The 12116-nt window shown below is 48.3% G+C and overlaps 1 protein-coding gene across 2 annotated transcripts in view; it reads left to right on the forward strand.

Moving 5' to 3' along the window:
- The window catches only part of POLDIP3 (DNA polymerase delta interacting protein 3), a 207942-nt gene that overhangs the window by 106351 nt on the left and 89475 nt on the right, over positions 1-12116 (forward strand). For both annotated transcript variants that reach the window (XM_063940391.1, XM_063940392.1), the window contains exon 6: positions 11608-11685. In XM_063940391.1, coding sequence (XP_063796461.1) covers positions 11608-11685 — 78 coding nt within the window. The remainder of the gene's footprint in view (positions 1-11607; positions 11686-12116) is intronic.

Genomic DNA, 12116 nt, shown 5'->3' on the forward strand with positions numbered 1-12116 from the left:
ACCCCCTGCGGGGCAGACACCTGAGTGGTTGAGCTTATGGAAAGAAATAAGTGCACGTATAGACTCCTTACATAAGAAATTTGACGACATGCCAAATGTGGGACAGCCGACTTCTCAGCTCGTGCCTGTCCAGGCGTCGCACAGGTCATCAGGGGCTCTAAAACGCCCGCTACCTCAGACCGCAGACCCAGATGTCGACACTGATACTGACACCAGTGTCGACGACGACGAGTCTAACCTGATGCCCACTAAGGCCATTCACTGCATGATTGAGGCAATGAAAGAGGTGTTACACATTTCTGATATAAATACAGGTACCACTAAAAAGGGTATTATGTTTGGGGAGAAAAAACTACCCGTAGTTTTTCCCCCATCAGATGAATTAAATGAAGTGTGTGAAGAAGCGTGGGCTTTCCCTGATAAAAAATTGGTAATTCCTAAGAAGGTACTAATGGCGTTCCCTTTCCCGCCAGAGGATAGGTCACGTTGGGAAACACCTCCTAGGGTGGATAAAGCGCTCACACGTTTGTCTAAAAAAATGGCACTACCGTCTCCGGATACGGCCGCCCTCAAGGAACCTGCTGATAGAAAGCAGGTGGCGATCCTGAAGTCTGTATATACACACTCAGGCATTATACTTAGGCCAGCTATTGCGTCAGCTTGGATGTGCAGTGCTGCCGCTGCGTGGTCAGATAAACTGTCAGAAAATATTGACACATTAGACAGAGACACGATCCTGTTAACCATAGACCATATAAAAGACTCAGTCTTATATATGAGAGATGCACAGAGGGAAATCTGCCGACTGGCATCTAAAGTAAGTGCATTGTCCATTTCTGCTAGGAGAGGCTTATGGACTCGCCAGTGGACAGGAGATGCAGATTCTAAAAGGCACATGGAAGTGTTGCCATATAAGGGTGAGGAATTATTTGGGGATGGTCTCTCGGACCTAGTTTCCACAGCAGCGTCTGGGAAGTCAGCATTTTTACCCCATGTTCCCTCACAGCCTAAGAAGGCGCCGTTTTATCAGGTTCAGTCCTTTCGGACCCAGAAAAACAGGCGTGGAAAAGGCGGGTCTTTTCTATCCAGAGGCAGAGGTAGGGGAAAAAGGCTGCAACAAACAGCAGGTTCCCAGGAGCAAAAGTCCTCCCCCGCTTCTTCTGCCAAGTCCGCCGCATGACGGTGGGGCTCCACAGGCGGAGCCAGGTACGGTGGGGGGCCGCCTCAAGAATTTCAGCGATCAGTGGGCTTGCTCACAGGTGGATCCCTGGATCCTTCAAATAGTATCTCAGGGGTACAAACTGGAATTCGAGGCGTCTCCACCCCACCGGTTCCTAAAATCTGCCTTGCCGATTGCTCCCTCAGACAGGGAGGCGGTGCTAGCGGCAATTCACAAGCTGTATTCCCAGCAGGTGATAATCAAGGTACCCCTACTTCAACAAGGCCGGGGTTACTATTCCACACTATTTGTGGTACCGAAAACGGACGGTTCGGTGAGACCCATTTTAAATTTGAAATCCTTGAACACATACATAAAAAAATTCAAGTTCAAGATGGAATCGCTCAGGGCGGTTATTGCGAGCCTGGACGAGGGGGATTACATGGTATCCCTGGACATCAAGGATGCTTACTTGCATGTTCCCATTTACCATCCTCACCAGGAGTACCTCAGATTTGTGGTACAGGATTGCCATTACCAATTCCAGACACTGCCGTTTGGACTGTCCACGGCACCGAGGGTATTTACCAAGGTTATGGCGGAAATGATGATACTCCTTCGAAAAAAGGGAGTTTTAATTATCCCGTACTTGGACGATCTCCTAATAAAAGCGAGGTCCAAGGAACAGTTGTTGGTGGGAGTAGCACTATCTCAGGAGGTGCTGCACCAGCACGGCTGGATTCTGAATATCCCGAAGTCACAGCTGGTTCCGACGACACGGCTACTGTTCTGATGATTCTGGATACAGTCCAGAAAAAAAAAAAAAGTGTTTCTCCCGGAGGAGAAAGCCAGGGAGTTGTCATCTCTAGTCAGAGACCTCCTGAAACCAAAACAGGTATCAGTGCATCGCTGCACGCGGGTCCTGGGAAAGATGGTGGCTTCTTACGAAGCAATTCCCTTCGGCAGGTTCCATGCCAGAATCTTTCAGTGGGACCTGTTGGACCAGTGGTCCGGATCGCATCTTCAGATGCATCGCTTAATAACCCTGTCTCCAAGAACCAGGGTGTCTCTACTGTGGTGGCTGCAGAGTGCCCATCTTCTAGAGGGCCGCAGGTTCGGCATACAGGACTGGGTCCTGGTGACCACGGATGCCAGCCTTCGAGGCTGGGGGGCAGTCACACAGGGAAGAAACTTCCAAGGACTATGGTCGAGTCAGGAGACTTCCCTTCACATAAATATTCTGGAACTAAGGGCCATTTACAATGCCGTAAGTCAAGCAAAATCCCTGCTCCTACACCAGCCGGTGCTGATCCAGTCAGACAACATCACGGCAGTCGCCCATGTAAATCGACAGGGCGGCACAAGAAGCAGGATGGCGATGGCAGAAGCCACAAGAATTCTCCGATGGGCGGAGAATCATGTACTAGCACTGTCAGCAGTGTTCATTCCGGGAGTTGACAACTGGGAAGCAGACTTCCTCAGCAGACACGACCTCCACCCGGGAGAGTGGGGACTTCATCCAGAAGTCTTCCAGATGCTGGTAAACCGTTGGGAAAAACCACAGGTGGACATGATGGCGTCCCGCCTCAACAAAAAGTTAAAAAGATATTGCGCCAGGTCAAGGGACCCTCAGGCGATAGCTGTGGACGCTCTAGTGACACCGTGGGTGTACCAGTCGGTTTATGTGTTCCCTCCTCTGCCTCTCATACCAAAGGTATTGAGAATAATAAGAAAGCGAGGAGTAAACACAATTCTCGTGGTTCCGGATTGGCCAAGACGAGCGTGGTACCCGGAACTTCAAGAGATGCTCTCAGAGGACCCGTGGCCTCTACCGCTCAGACAGGACCTGCTACAGCAGGGGCCCTGTCTGTTCCAAGACTTACCGCGGCTGCGTTTGACGGCATGGCGGTTGAACACCGGATCCTAAAGGAAAAGGGTATTCCGGAAGAAGTCATTCCTACGCTTATTAAGGCCAGGAAAGATGTTACGGCAAAGCATTATCACCGCATATGGCGGAAATATGTTGCATGGTGCGAGGCCAAAAAGGCCCCAACAGAGGAATTTCAACTAGGTCGATTTCTGCATTTCCTGCAAGCAGGAGTGAATATGGGCCTAAAACTAGGCTCCATTAAAGTACAGATCTCGGCTCTGTCGATTTTTCTTTCAAAAAGAACTAGCTTCAGTACCTGAAGTTCAGACATTTGTGAAAGGAGTGCTGCATATTCAGCCCCCGTTTGTGCCTCCTGTGGCACCTTGGGATCTCAACGTGATGTTGAGTTTCTTAAAATCACATTGGTTTGAGCCACTAAAAACCGTGGATCTGAAATATCTCACGTGGAAAGTGGTCATGTTATTGGCCTTGGCTTCAGCCAGGCGAGTGTCAGAATTGGCGGCTTTATCATGTAAAAGTCCTTATCTGATTTTCCATATGGATAGGGCAGAATTGAGGACTCGTCCCCAATTTCTCCCTAAGGTGGTGTCAGCGTTTCACCTGAACCAGCCTATTGTGGTGCCTGCGGCTACTAGGGAATTGGAGGACTTCAAGTTACTAGACGTTGTCAGGGCCCTGAAAATATATGTATCCAGGACGGCTGGAGTCAGAAAATCTGACTCGCTGTTTATCCTGTATGCACCCAACAAGCTGGGTGCTCCTGCTTCTAAGCAGTCTATTGCTCGCTGGATTTGTAGTACAATTCAGCTTGCACATTCTGTGGCAGGCCTGCCACAGCCAAAATCTGTAAATGCCCATTCCACAAGGAAGGTGGGCTCATCTTGGGCGGCTGCCCGAGGGGTCTCGGCTTTACAACTTTGCCGAGCAGCTACTTGGTCAGGGGCAAACACGTTAGCAAAATTCTACAAATTTGATACCCTGGCTGAGGAGGACCTGGAGTTCTCTCATTCGGTGCTGCAGAGTCATCCGCACTCTCCCGCCCGTTTGGGAGCTTTGGTATAATCCCCATGGTCCTTACGGAGTTCCCAGCATCCACTAGGACGTCAGAGAAAATAAGAATTTACTCACCGGTAATTCTATTTCTTGTAGTCCGTAGTGGATGCTGGGCGCCCATCCCAAGTGCGGATTGTCTGCAATACTTGTAAATAGTTATTGTTAACTAAAGGGTTATTGTTGAGCCATCTGTTGAGAGGCTCAGTTGTTTTCATACTGTCAAACTGGATATAGTATCACGAGTTGTACGGTGTGATTGGTGTGGCTGGTAAGAGTCTTACCCGGGATTCTAAATCCTTCCTTATTATGTCAGCTCGTCCGGGCACAGTGTCCTAACTGAGGCTTGGAGGAGGGTCATAGTGGGAGGAGCCAGTGCACACCAGGTAGTCATAAATCTTTCTAGAGTGCCCAGCCTCCTTCGGAGCCCGCTATTCCCCATGGTCCTTACGGAGTTCCCAGCATCCACTACGGACTTCGAGAAATAGAATTACCGGTGAGTAAATTCTTATTTTTTCAGGCGCTTTCACATCGCACACTGACTTGTTTCGACACGGCAATATACCGTGTCGATACCGGGTTATTTGTGCGATGTGAAAGGGGTATAATATTCTTTACATCCTTCATAATTAGACTCTACATTTCGTGCCAAACATGTTTGTCTTTTTTTTATTTGTGATATACAGGTTGAGTATCCCATATCCAAATATTCCGAAATACGGAGTATTCCGAAATACGGACTTTTTTGAGTGGGAGTGAGATAGAGAAACCTTTGTTTTTTGATGACTCAATGTACACAATCTTTGTTTAATATACAAAGTTATTAAAAATATTGTATTAAATGACATTCAGGCTGTGTATAAGGTGTACATGAAACATAAATGCATTTTGTGAATGTACACACACTTTGCTTAATGTACAAAGTTATGAAAAATATTGGCTAAAATGACTTTCAAGCTGTGTGTATAGGGTGTATATGAAACATAAATGCATTCTGTGCTTAGACTTAGGTCCCATCACCATGATATCTCATTATGGTATGCAATTATTCCAAAATACGGAAAAATCCGATATCCAAAAAACCTCTGGTCCCAAGCATTTTGGATAAGGGATACTCAACCTGTACCTATATCTTCAAAAACATAGGTTTTCAAACTCTGTCCTCAGGACCCCACACAGTGCATGTTTTGCAGATCTCCTGACAGAATCACAAGTGAAATAATTAGCTCCACCTGTGGACCTTTTAAAATGTGTCAGTGAGTAATTAATACACCTGTGCACCTGCTGGGTTACCTGCAAAACATGCACTGTGTGGGGTCCTGAGGACCTAGTTTGAGAACCTATGTTCTAAAACACTAAGGGGTCTATTCATGAAGAAGTGCGGTAAAGAATAGCTACTTATCACTATAGATTGCATCAGTTTGATGCGATCTATTGCTTGTTTAAGTAGCTATTCTTGTACCGTTACCTTTTCAGCAAAGCGATCCGATAAGGAGGTCGCCTCCATTTCACCGAGTTATGAGTGATATAAGAGGTAGCCTCTAGGTTTAACCAGATCACAGGGGGCTGAGCAATTCACCTCAGCAGTGGTCACACTGCAGGACACTGCTGCGGAGACCCCTCTGCACTCTGGATGCTGCTACTTTCCCCTCGGACCCTTTTGCAACTTCGGCACTAGGCGCTGCTGCGCTTCCCCCCCCCGGCTCTCCTGCACCTAGGGTAAGTGAGCCAGCTGCAGGTAGCCAGGGCAGGGGTAGCGCGAGGGGCACGGTGCAGCAGGGGCTGTAAGGAGGTGACCCTGCATATGCTACTATAGCAAGGGGGGGGGGGGATAAGATGTCTTGACACATACAATTTGAGTTCCGGGGCTGTTGGGACAAAGCAGTGTTTTAACGATCTATCAGACCTTTGTTACCCATTGCTTAAATGGCAGAGCATTACGGACACCAATGGGGGCGGAGCTACTGCAGAGGAGGCATGTGATTCGTCTGTGTCACTGAAGGGGGCGGAGAAGCATCCTTCTTATGTCATCCTGAGATGGCAAAGGCTAGTTGAGAAGTGAAACGGAAAGCTAAGCTTTCCGTGCTTCTATGAATTGCTCTCCCCATACTACAGTATGGGGAAGCGATATCTACCCTAATCAGGGCACCGCTGGAGAAATCTGAGATTTCTTCACGGTAACCCCTTCTATGAATAGCAGGAAGCAGTGAAAAGCCCTGTTATCATTGATAAAGGGCTTTTCACTGCTACATGAATAGACCCCTAAGGCCCAAATTTATCTGTCATTGGAGAGTGATAAGTTGCACGGTGATAAAGTACCAACCAACCAGCTCCTAATTGCCATGTTACAGGCTGTGTTTGAAAAATGACATGAGTTGATTGGTACTTTAGCTTTGTGCTATTTATCCCTCTCCAAGGTTTAATAAATCTGGGCCTTAGCACGTTACACCAGCCTGCAACAATTTAATATTTGTAAAATGTTCCAGCTAACCTTCAACATTACTTTGCCCAAGCAACTGGAAAGTCTTGGTGTGCCCACACGAGGATCATATAACAAATACTTTTGTACTGCTGTTTCTCTAGCATCCATAAAGGGATATTGGGGAAATCTAGTACAATGGGGTATAGATGGAGTCCAAAGGAGCCGGTGCACTTTAAATGTCTTCAACTGGATGTGCTGGCTCCTCACCTCTATGCCCTCTACCACATGCAGTTTAGAAAAAAGTGCCCTCAGGAGAGGATACACATCTCTGAGCTCCAGAGAATGTCTTCAATTGCTTTGTTTACTGTTTGTTATTTTCGGTATGCTGTCTGGGCAACAGCATATCTGCACCGTGGGAGTTGGGGGAGAGAAGGGGGGGGAGGGGAGACAGTCACCGACCTTACGAGGTGCAGAGCGTCTTCCCCGCTGCAGGACCACCGTCCTGAGGGGTTGTTGTTCAGCGGGGCACGGCGCCTTAGCTGTCACAGCTGCAGCATGCCGTACACTCCTAACGCTGCCTGTTGGTGACATCGGCGGTGAGTAGAAACCGAGGGCTTGACTAAGCACTTGTGAGGTTTTGAACAAAAACTGACTTAGTATTATACTGGCGATTAGGTATCTCTGGCGCCATTGGAGGGGGCGGAGCTACCTCAGAGCGGGACCTGAGGCGTTTTGGCGCCTTCCTCTGCTTACTGCAGCACAGAGAGCACACACAGCGCTTCCTGATCCTCAGACACGCTGGATATCTGGTACAGGGTGTAGCAAAGGGGGAGAGCCGCTTGTGTAGACTATATAAATCCTATTTAGGATAGAAATTGTTAGTGTTTACAGTGTTATAGTGAGCTGACAGCCTCACTGGGGCTGTGTATCTCAGGATGTGCTGGTGTCCTCTTAAAACTATGATGTCAGATATGTAATCCAAGCTCACTGCTGATGTGCAGAAGACTCAGCTACTACAACAAGCTGTTGCAGATTTAGCTGGTAGGGCAGATGTACAGCCCCCCCTCTCTCATGCAGGTCCACAGAAGTGTGGTTTACCTGCTCTACTCTGATACAGATGATATACAGGAGGATGGGGATGACCTGGATCCCGTTAGTGGGGATCCTGATTCTGCTCAGGGTATTGAACCCCTAATTCTGGCTATACGGGATGTGTTAAAGCTCCCTCTAGAGGACGCTGCGTAACAGCAGTCGTTTTTCTTTGTAAAAAACAAGCCTAATGTCTTTCCCTGAATCTACAGTGTTAGATGACCTATTCAAAGAAGCCCTGAAAAATCCAGACAAAAAATTCCAAGTGTCCAAATGTTTTTGCGCACTTTCCCATTTGCTCCTGAAGGTAGACCATTTTGGAAGGAACCCCCTGGGGTGGATGTATCAGTCTCTCGCCTGTCTAAGAGGCGGTGCTGCTTGCCCCAGGGTCCTTTACCATGAAGGATCATGGGGATAGGAAGATAGAAACTACAGTACCCTAAAGTCTATACACACGGCAGCCGGTATATCACAAGGACCGGTCATTGCGGGTTGCTGGATGACCCATGCCATTCATTCCTGGGCCATTCAGATTCAGGTGGGCCTCTCGCAAGATATGCCCTTAGTTACTATGGTGACTCTCCTAAAACACATTCAGGACGCTACACATGTCCCATGTCCTCTGTGATTCACTCAAGGAGATGGGGAACATTAATGCTCGTACTTCCTATCCGGGGCCGTCTGTCCAGTCCTTTCGGCCTCACAGATTTCGATCTAAGGCCAGATGTGCCTCCAGTGCGACTAGAGGCACCAGAGGTAAGTCCAGAAAACCGGCAAGCACCAGTTCTCAGGAACAGTCCACCGGTTCTGCTTCCACTAAGGCCTCAGCATGACTCTGCCCACCCACCTCGAGGGGATCTCGAGGTGGGAGCTCGACTGCGTTGCTTCATCTGCTTCTGGAAGACTTCCTGCCAGGATACCTGGTCAGAGATCTCGTGTCTCAGGGCTACAAGCTGGAGTTAGACAGTACCCCCCACCCCGCGAGCAGTGATTGCGGTCCTGGAAGAACAGGAAATTATGGTCTCCTTGGATATCAAGGACGCCTATCTCCATATTTCGATTTGGCCACGGTTTTCCCTACTGGACAATCCCTTCCAATTCCAGGCACTACCCTTCGGTCTGTCCACAGCCCCATGGATATTCACAGAGGTGATGGCGGAGATGATGTTCCAACTCTGGGTCCAGTGGGTCAGTGTTGGTCCCTTATCTGGACAATCTTCTGATGAAGGCACGATCCATGGAGCTTTTGTTGCTCCATATCGACTGCACCATCCATCTTCTATCAGACCGTGGGTGGATCCTCAACTTACAGAAGTCCCACCTGGAGCCAACCCAGAGACTCCTGGGAATGTTGCTGGATAATGTGGCACAGAAGGTGTTTCTACAAGAGGACAAGGTAAAAAAAAAACCTTCAGGAGATGGTCCGCATGGTGCTCCGACCTACTCGAGTGTCCGTCCATCTTTGCATAAGATTGTTGGGAAAGATGGTTGCCTCATACGAGGCGATCCAGTATGGGATGTTCTATGCCAGAACATTTCAGTTGGATCTCCTGACCAAGGGGTCCGGATCACATCTACAGATGCACCGTATGATTCGGCTGTCACCTCAGGCCAGGATTTCCCTCCTGTGGTGGCTACAGTCCTCCAATCTCCTGGAAGACCGGAGTTTCGGGATTCTGGATTGGAGCCTCCTCACAACGGATGCGAGTCTATGGGGATGGGGAGCTGTCACCCAAGGGGTGCAGTTCCAGGGCAGGTGGGCAGCCCACGAAGCCCTCCTTCCAATCAACATTCTGGAACTTTTGGGGCGATTCACAATGCTCTGCTTCAGGCTTCACCTCTGCTCAAAGATCTCGCGATCCAGGTACAGTCTGACAACGCCACGGCTGTGGCGTATATCAGTCGTCAAGGAGGGACAAAAAGCAGAGCCTACATGCGAGAGGTGTCAAAAATACTCCTCTGGGAGGAAAGAGATGCAAAAGCAATGTCAGCAATCTTCATTCCGGGTGTGGACAACTGGAAAGCGGACTTCCTGAGTCGTCACGATCTCCACCCGGGGGGGAGTGGGGGCTCCACCATCTGGTGTTTCAACAGATTATCGACCGGTGGGGTTGCCCACAAATAGACATGATGGCTTCTCGTCTCAATAAGAAACTTCCCTGGTATTGCTCGTGGACCAGGGACCCTCGGGGGCGAGGGCAGTGGATTCACTAGCGTCGCCTTGGCCTTACCGACTGATCTACAGGTTTCCTCCGATTCCATTGCTCCTGAGGGTGCTCAAGCGAATCAGAAATCAAGGAGTCCAGGCAATTTTGATTGCCCCGGATTGGCCTCAGAGGGCGTGTTACGCGGATGTTCTGGACATGTCCGTCGAAGTTAAGAAGCGGCCTTCAACGAGGACCGTTCGTCTACCCGGACTTGTGGCGTCTTCGTTTGACGGCATGGAGGTTGAGCGGAACATCCTAGCTCACAAGGGCTTTTCCAAGAAGGTTATTGCTACCATGGTTCAGGCCAGGAAACCTGTGACGTCAAAACACTATCATCATATCTGGAGAAGATATGTCTCTTGGTGGGAGGAACGCACGTATCCGCCTACTGAGTTTCACTTGGGACGTTTCTTACGTTTCCTGCAAGCTGGTGTGGATAAGGGCTTACCTCTGGGTTCCATTAAGGTCCAGATTTCAGCCCTCTCCATTTTCTTCCAAAAGAAAATGGCACTGTTGCCTGAAGTTCAGACCTTCTTGCTAGAGGTGCTCCACATCCAACCTCCTTTTGTGCCGCCTGCGGCACCCTGGGATCTGAATGTTATATTGGCTTTTCTGCAGTCCTCCTGGTTTGAACCTCTGATGACTGTAGAAGACCAGTACCTCACGTGGAAGGCGGTGATGTTACTGGCTTCTGCTTTCCGTGTCTCAGAATTGGGGTCCTTGTTGTGTAAAAGTCCATACTTGGTCTTTTACGAGGACAGAGCAGAGCTCCGGACTAGACGGCAGTTCCTGCTGAAAGTTGTCTCTGCATTTTACTTAAATCGGCCTATTGCGATTCCGTCCAGTTCTGGTGCTTCTGCTCCTCCGGAGGCATTGAATACTGTGCGAGCCTTAAAAATCTATGTCAAGAGAACTGCTCGGATCAGAAAGACTGATCCTTTGTTTGTGCTCTATGATGCGCAGAAAAAGGGTTGTCCTGCTTCAAAGCAGTCCATTTCTCGTTGGCTTAGGCTTACTATTCAACAGGCCTATGTGTCGGCAGCCTTACCAGTTCCTAAGTCTCTGAAGGGCCACTCTACGAGATCAGTGGGTTCTTCCTGGATGGCTGTCCGGGGAGTCTCGGCCTTACAACTTTGCCGAGCTGCTACCTAATTGGGGAAGAACAAGTTTGATACCCTGGCCCAAGAGGATACTCCGTTTGGGCAGGTGGTGCTGCAGCAGTCTCCGCACGTCCCCGCCCGTTCTGGAAGCTTTGGGACATCCCCATCGTACTAGATTTCCCCAATATCCCTTATGGATGCTAGAGAAAATAGGATTTTAATACATACCGGTAAATCCTTTTCTCGCAGTCCATAAGGGATATTAGGTGCCCGCCTCAGTGCGTTGACTTTTTTGCAAGTTCTTGTTATGTAGTTACCTGTTCAGCTGTTGTTGTTACCAGCCATTGCTGGTGGTTGTTAGTGGTGTGCTGGTTTGTAAATCTCACCACTTTTATCATATTTCCTTCTCTCATATATGTCCTATCTCCTTCGGACAAGTTTTTACCTATAACTGCCTGTGGAAGGGGGCATAGAGGGCAGGAGCCAGCACACCCAGTTGAAGAAATTTAAAGTGCACTGGCTCCTTTGGACCCCGTCTATACCCCATTGTACTAGATTTCCCCAATATCCCTTATGGATTTACCGGTAGGTATTGAAATCCTATTTTTTGAGTTATTAATTGAATGCTGTGCAGAATGTACTCACTAATCTACGGATGATTACTTTTTAACATTTATTTTATTTTTAAGTCTGTTTTCAGCCCCCTAGAAGGCACGAAAATGACAGTAAACAATTTGCACCTAAGGGTCACAGAGGAAGATATAGTGGTAAGTAGAACGACATTGCGCTAATATGCAGTAATACTTGCTTTAAATAATTCACAAATTCTACAACTTATGCAATATTTTACAAAGTAAAAAATTGCACCTCCTTTATTACTTAGGCTATATAGACAAAGGGGGGTATCCAGTTACCCGCAATAGTGCCGCCGATGCGAAAAACAGGTGTTTTTCACATTTTCTTTTTCTAATCCCCCTTATCCAATTAGGTCAAAATCACCCATTTTTTGTGCGAAAATACAGAAATCCCGTGAAAAGCCGCAGACCTGCGTGTTTTCACGGCACTTATCGCGTGCCTCAGGCATAATCTACATTAAGTGCCAGCATTGGGTATAAACACCGGTTTATCGGGGCTAATTAAATAGCCCCCGGCGATACAATTACCCACAGTAACTGACCACGGGTAATTGGATACTGCC

This window comes from Pseudophryne corroboree, chromosome 9 (assembly GCF_028390025.1).
Source record: "Pseudophryne corroboree isolate aPseCor3 chromosome 9, aPseCor3.hap2, whole genome shotgun sequence".
NCBI lineage: Eukaryota > Metazoa > Chordata > Amphibia > Anura > Myobatrachidae > Pseudophryne > Pseudophryne corroboree.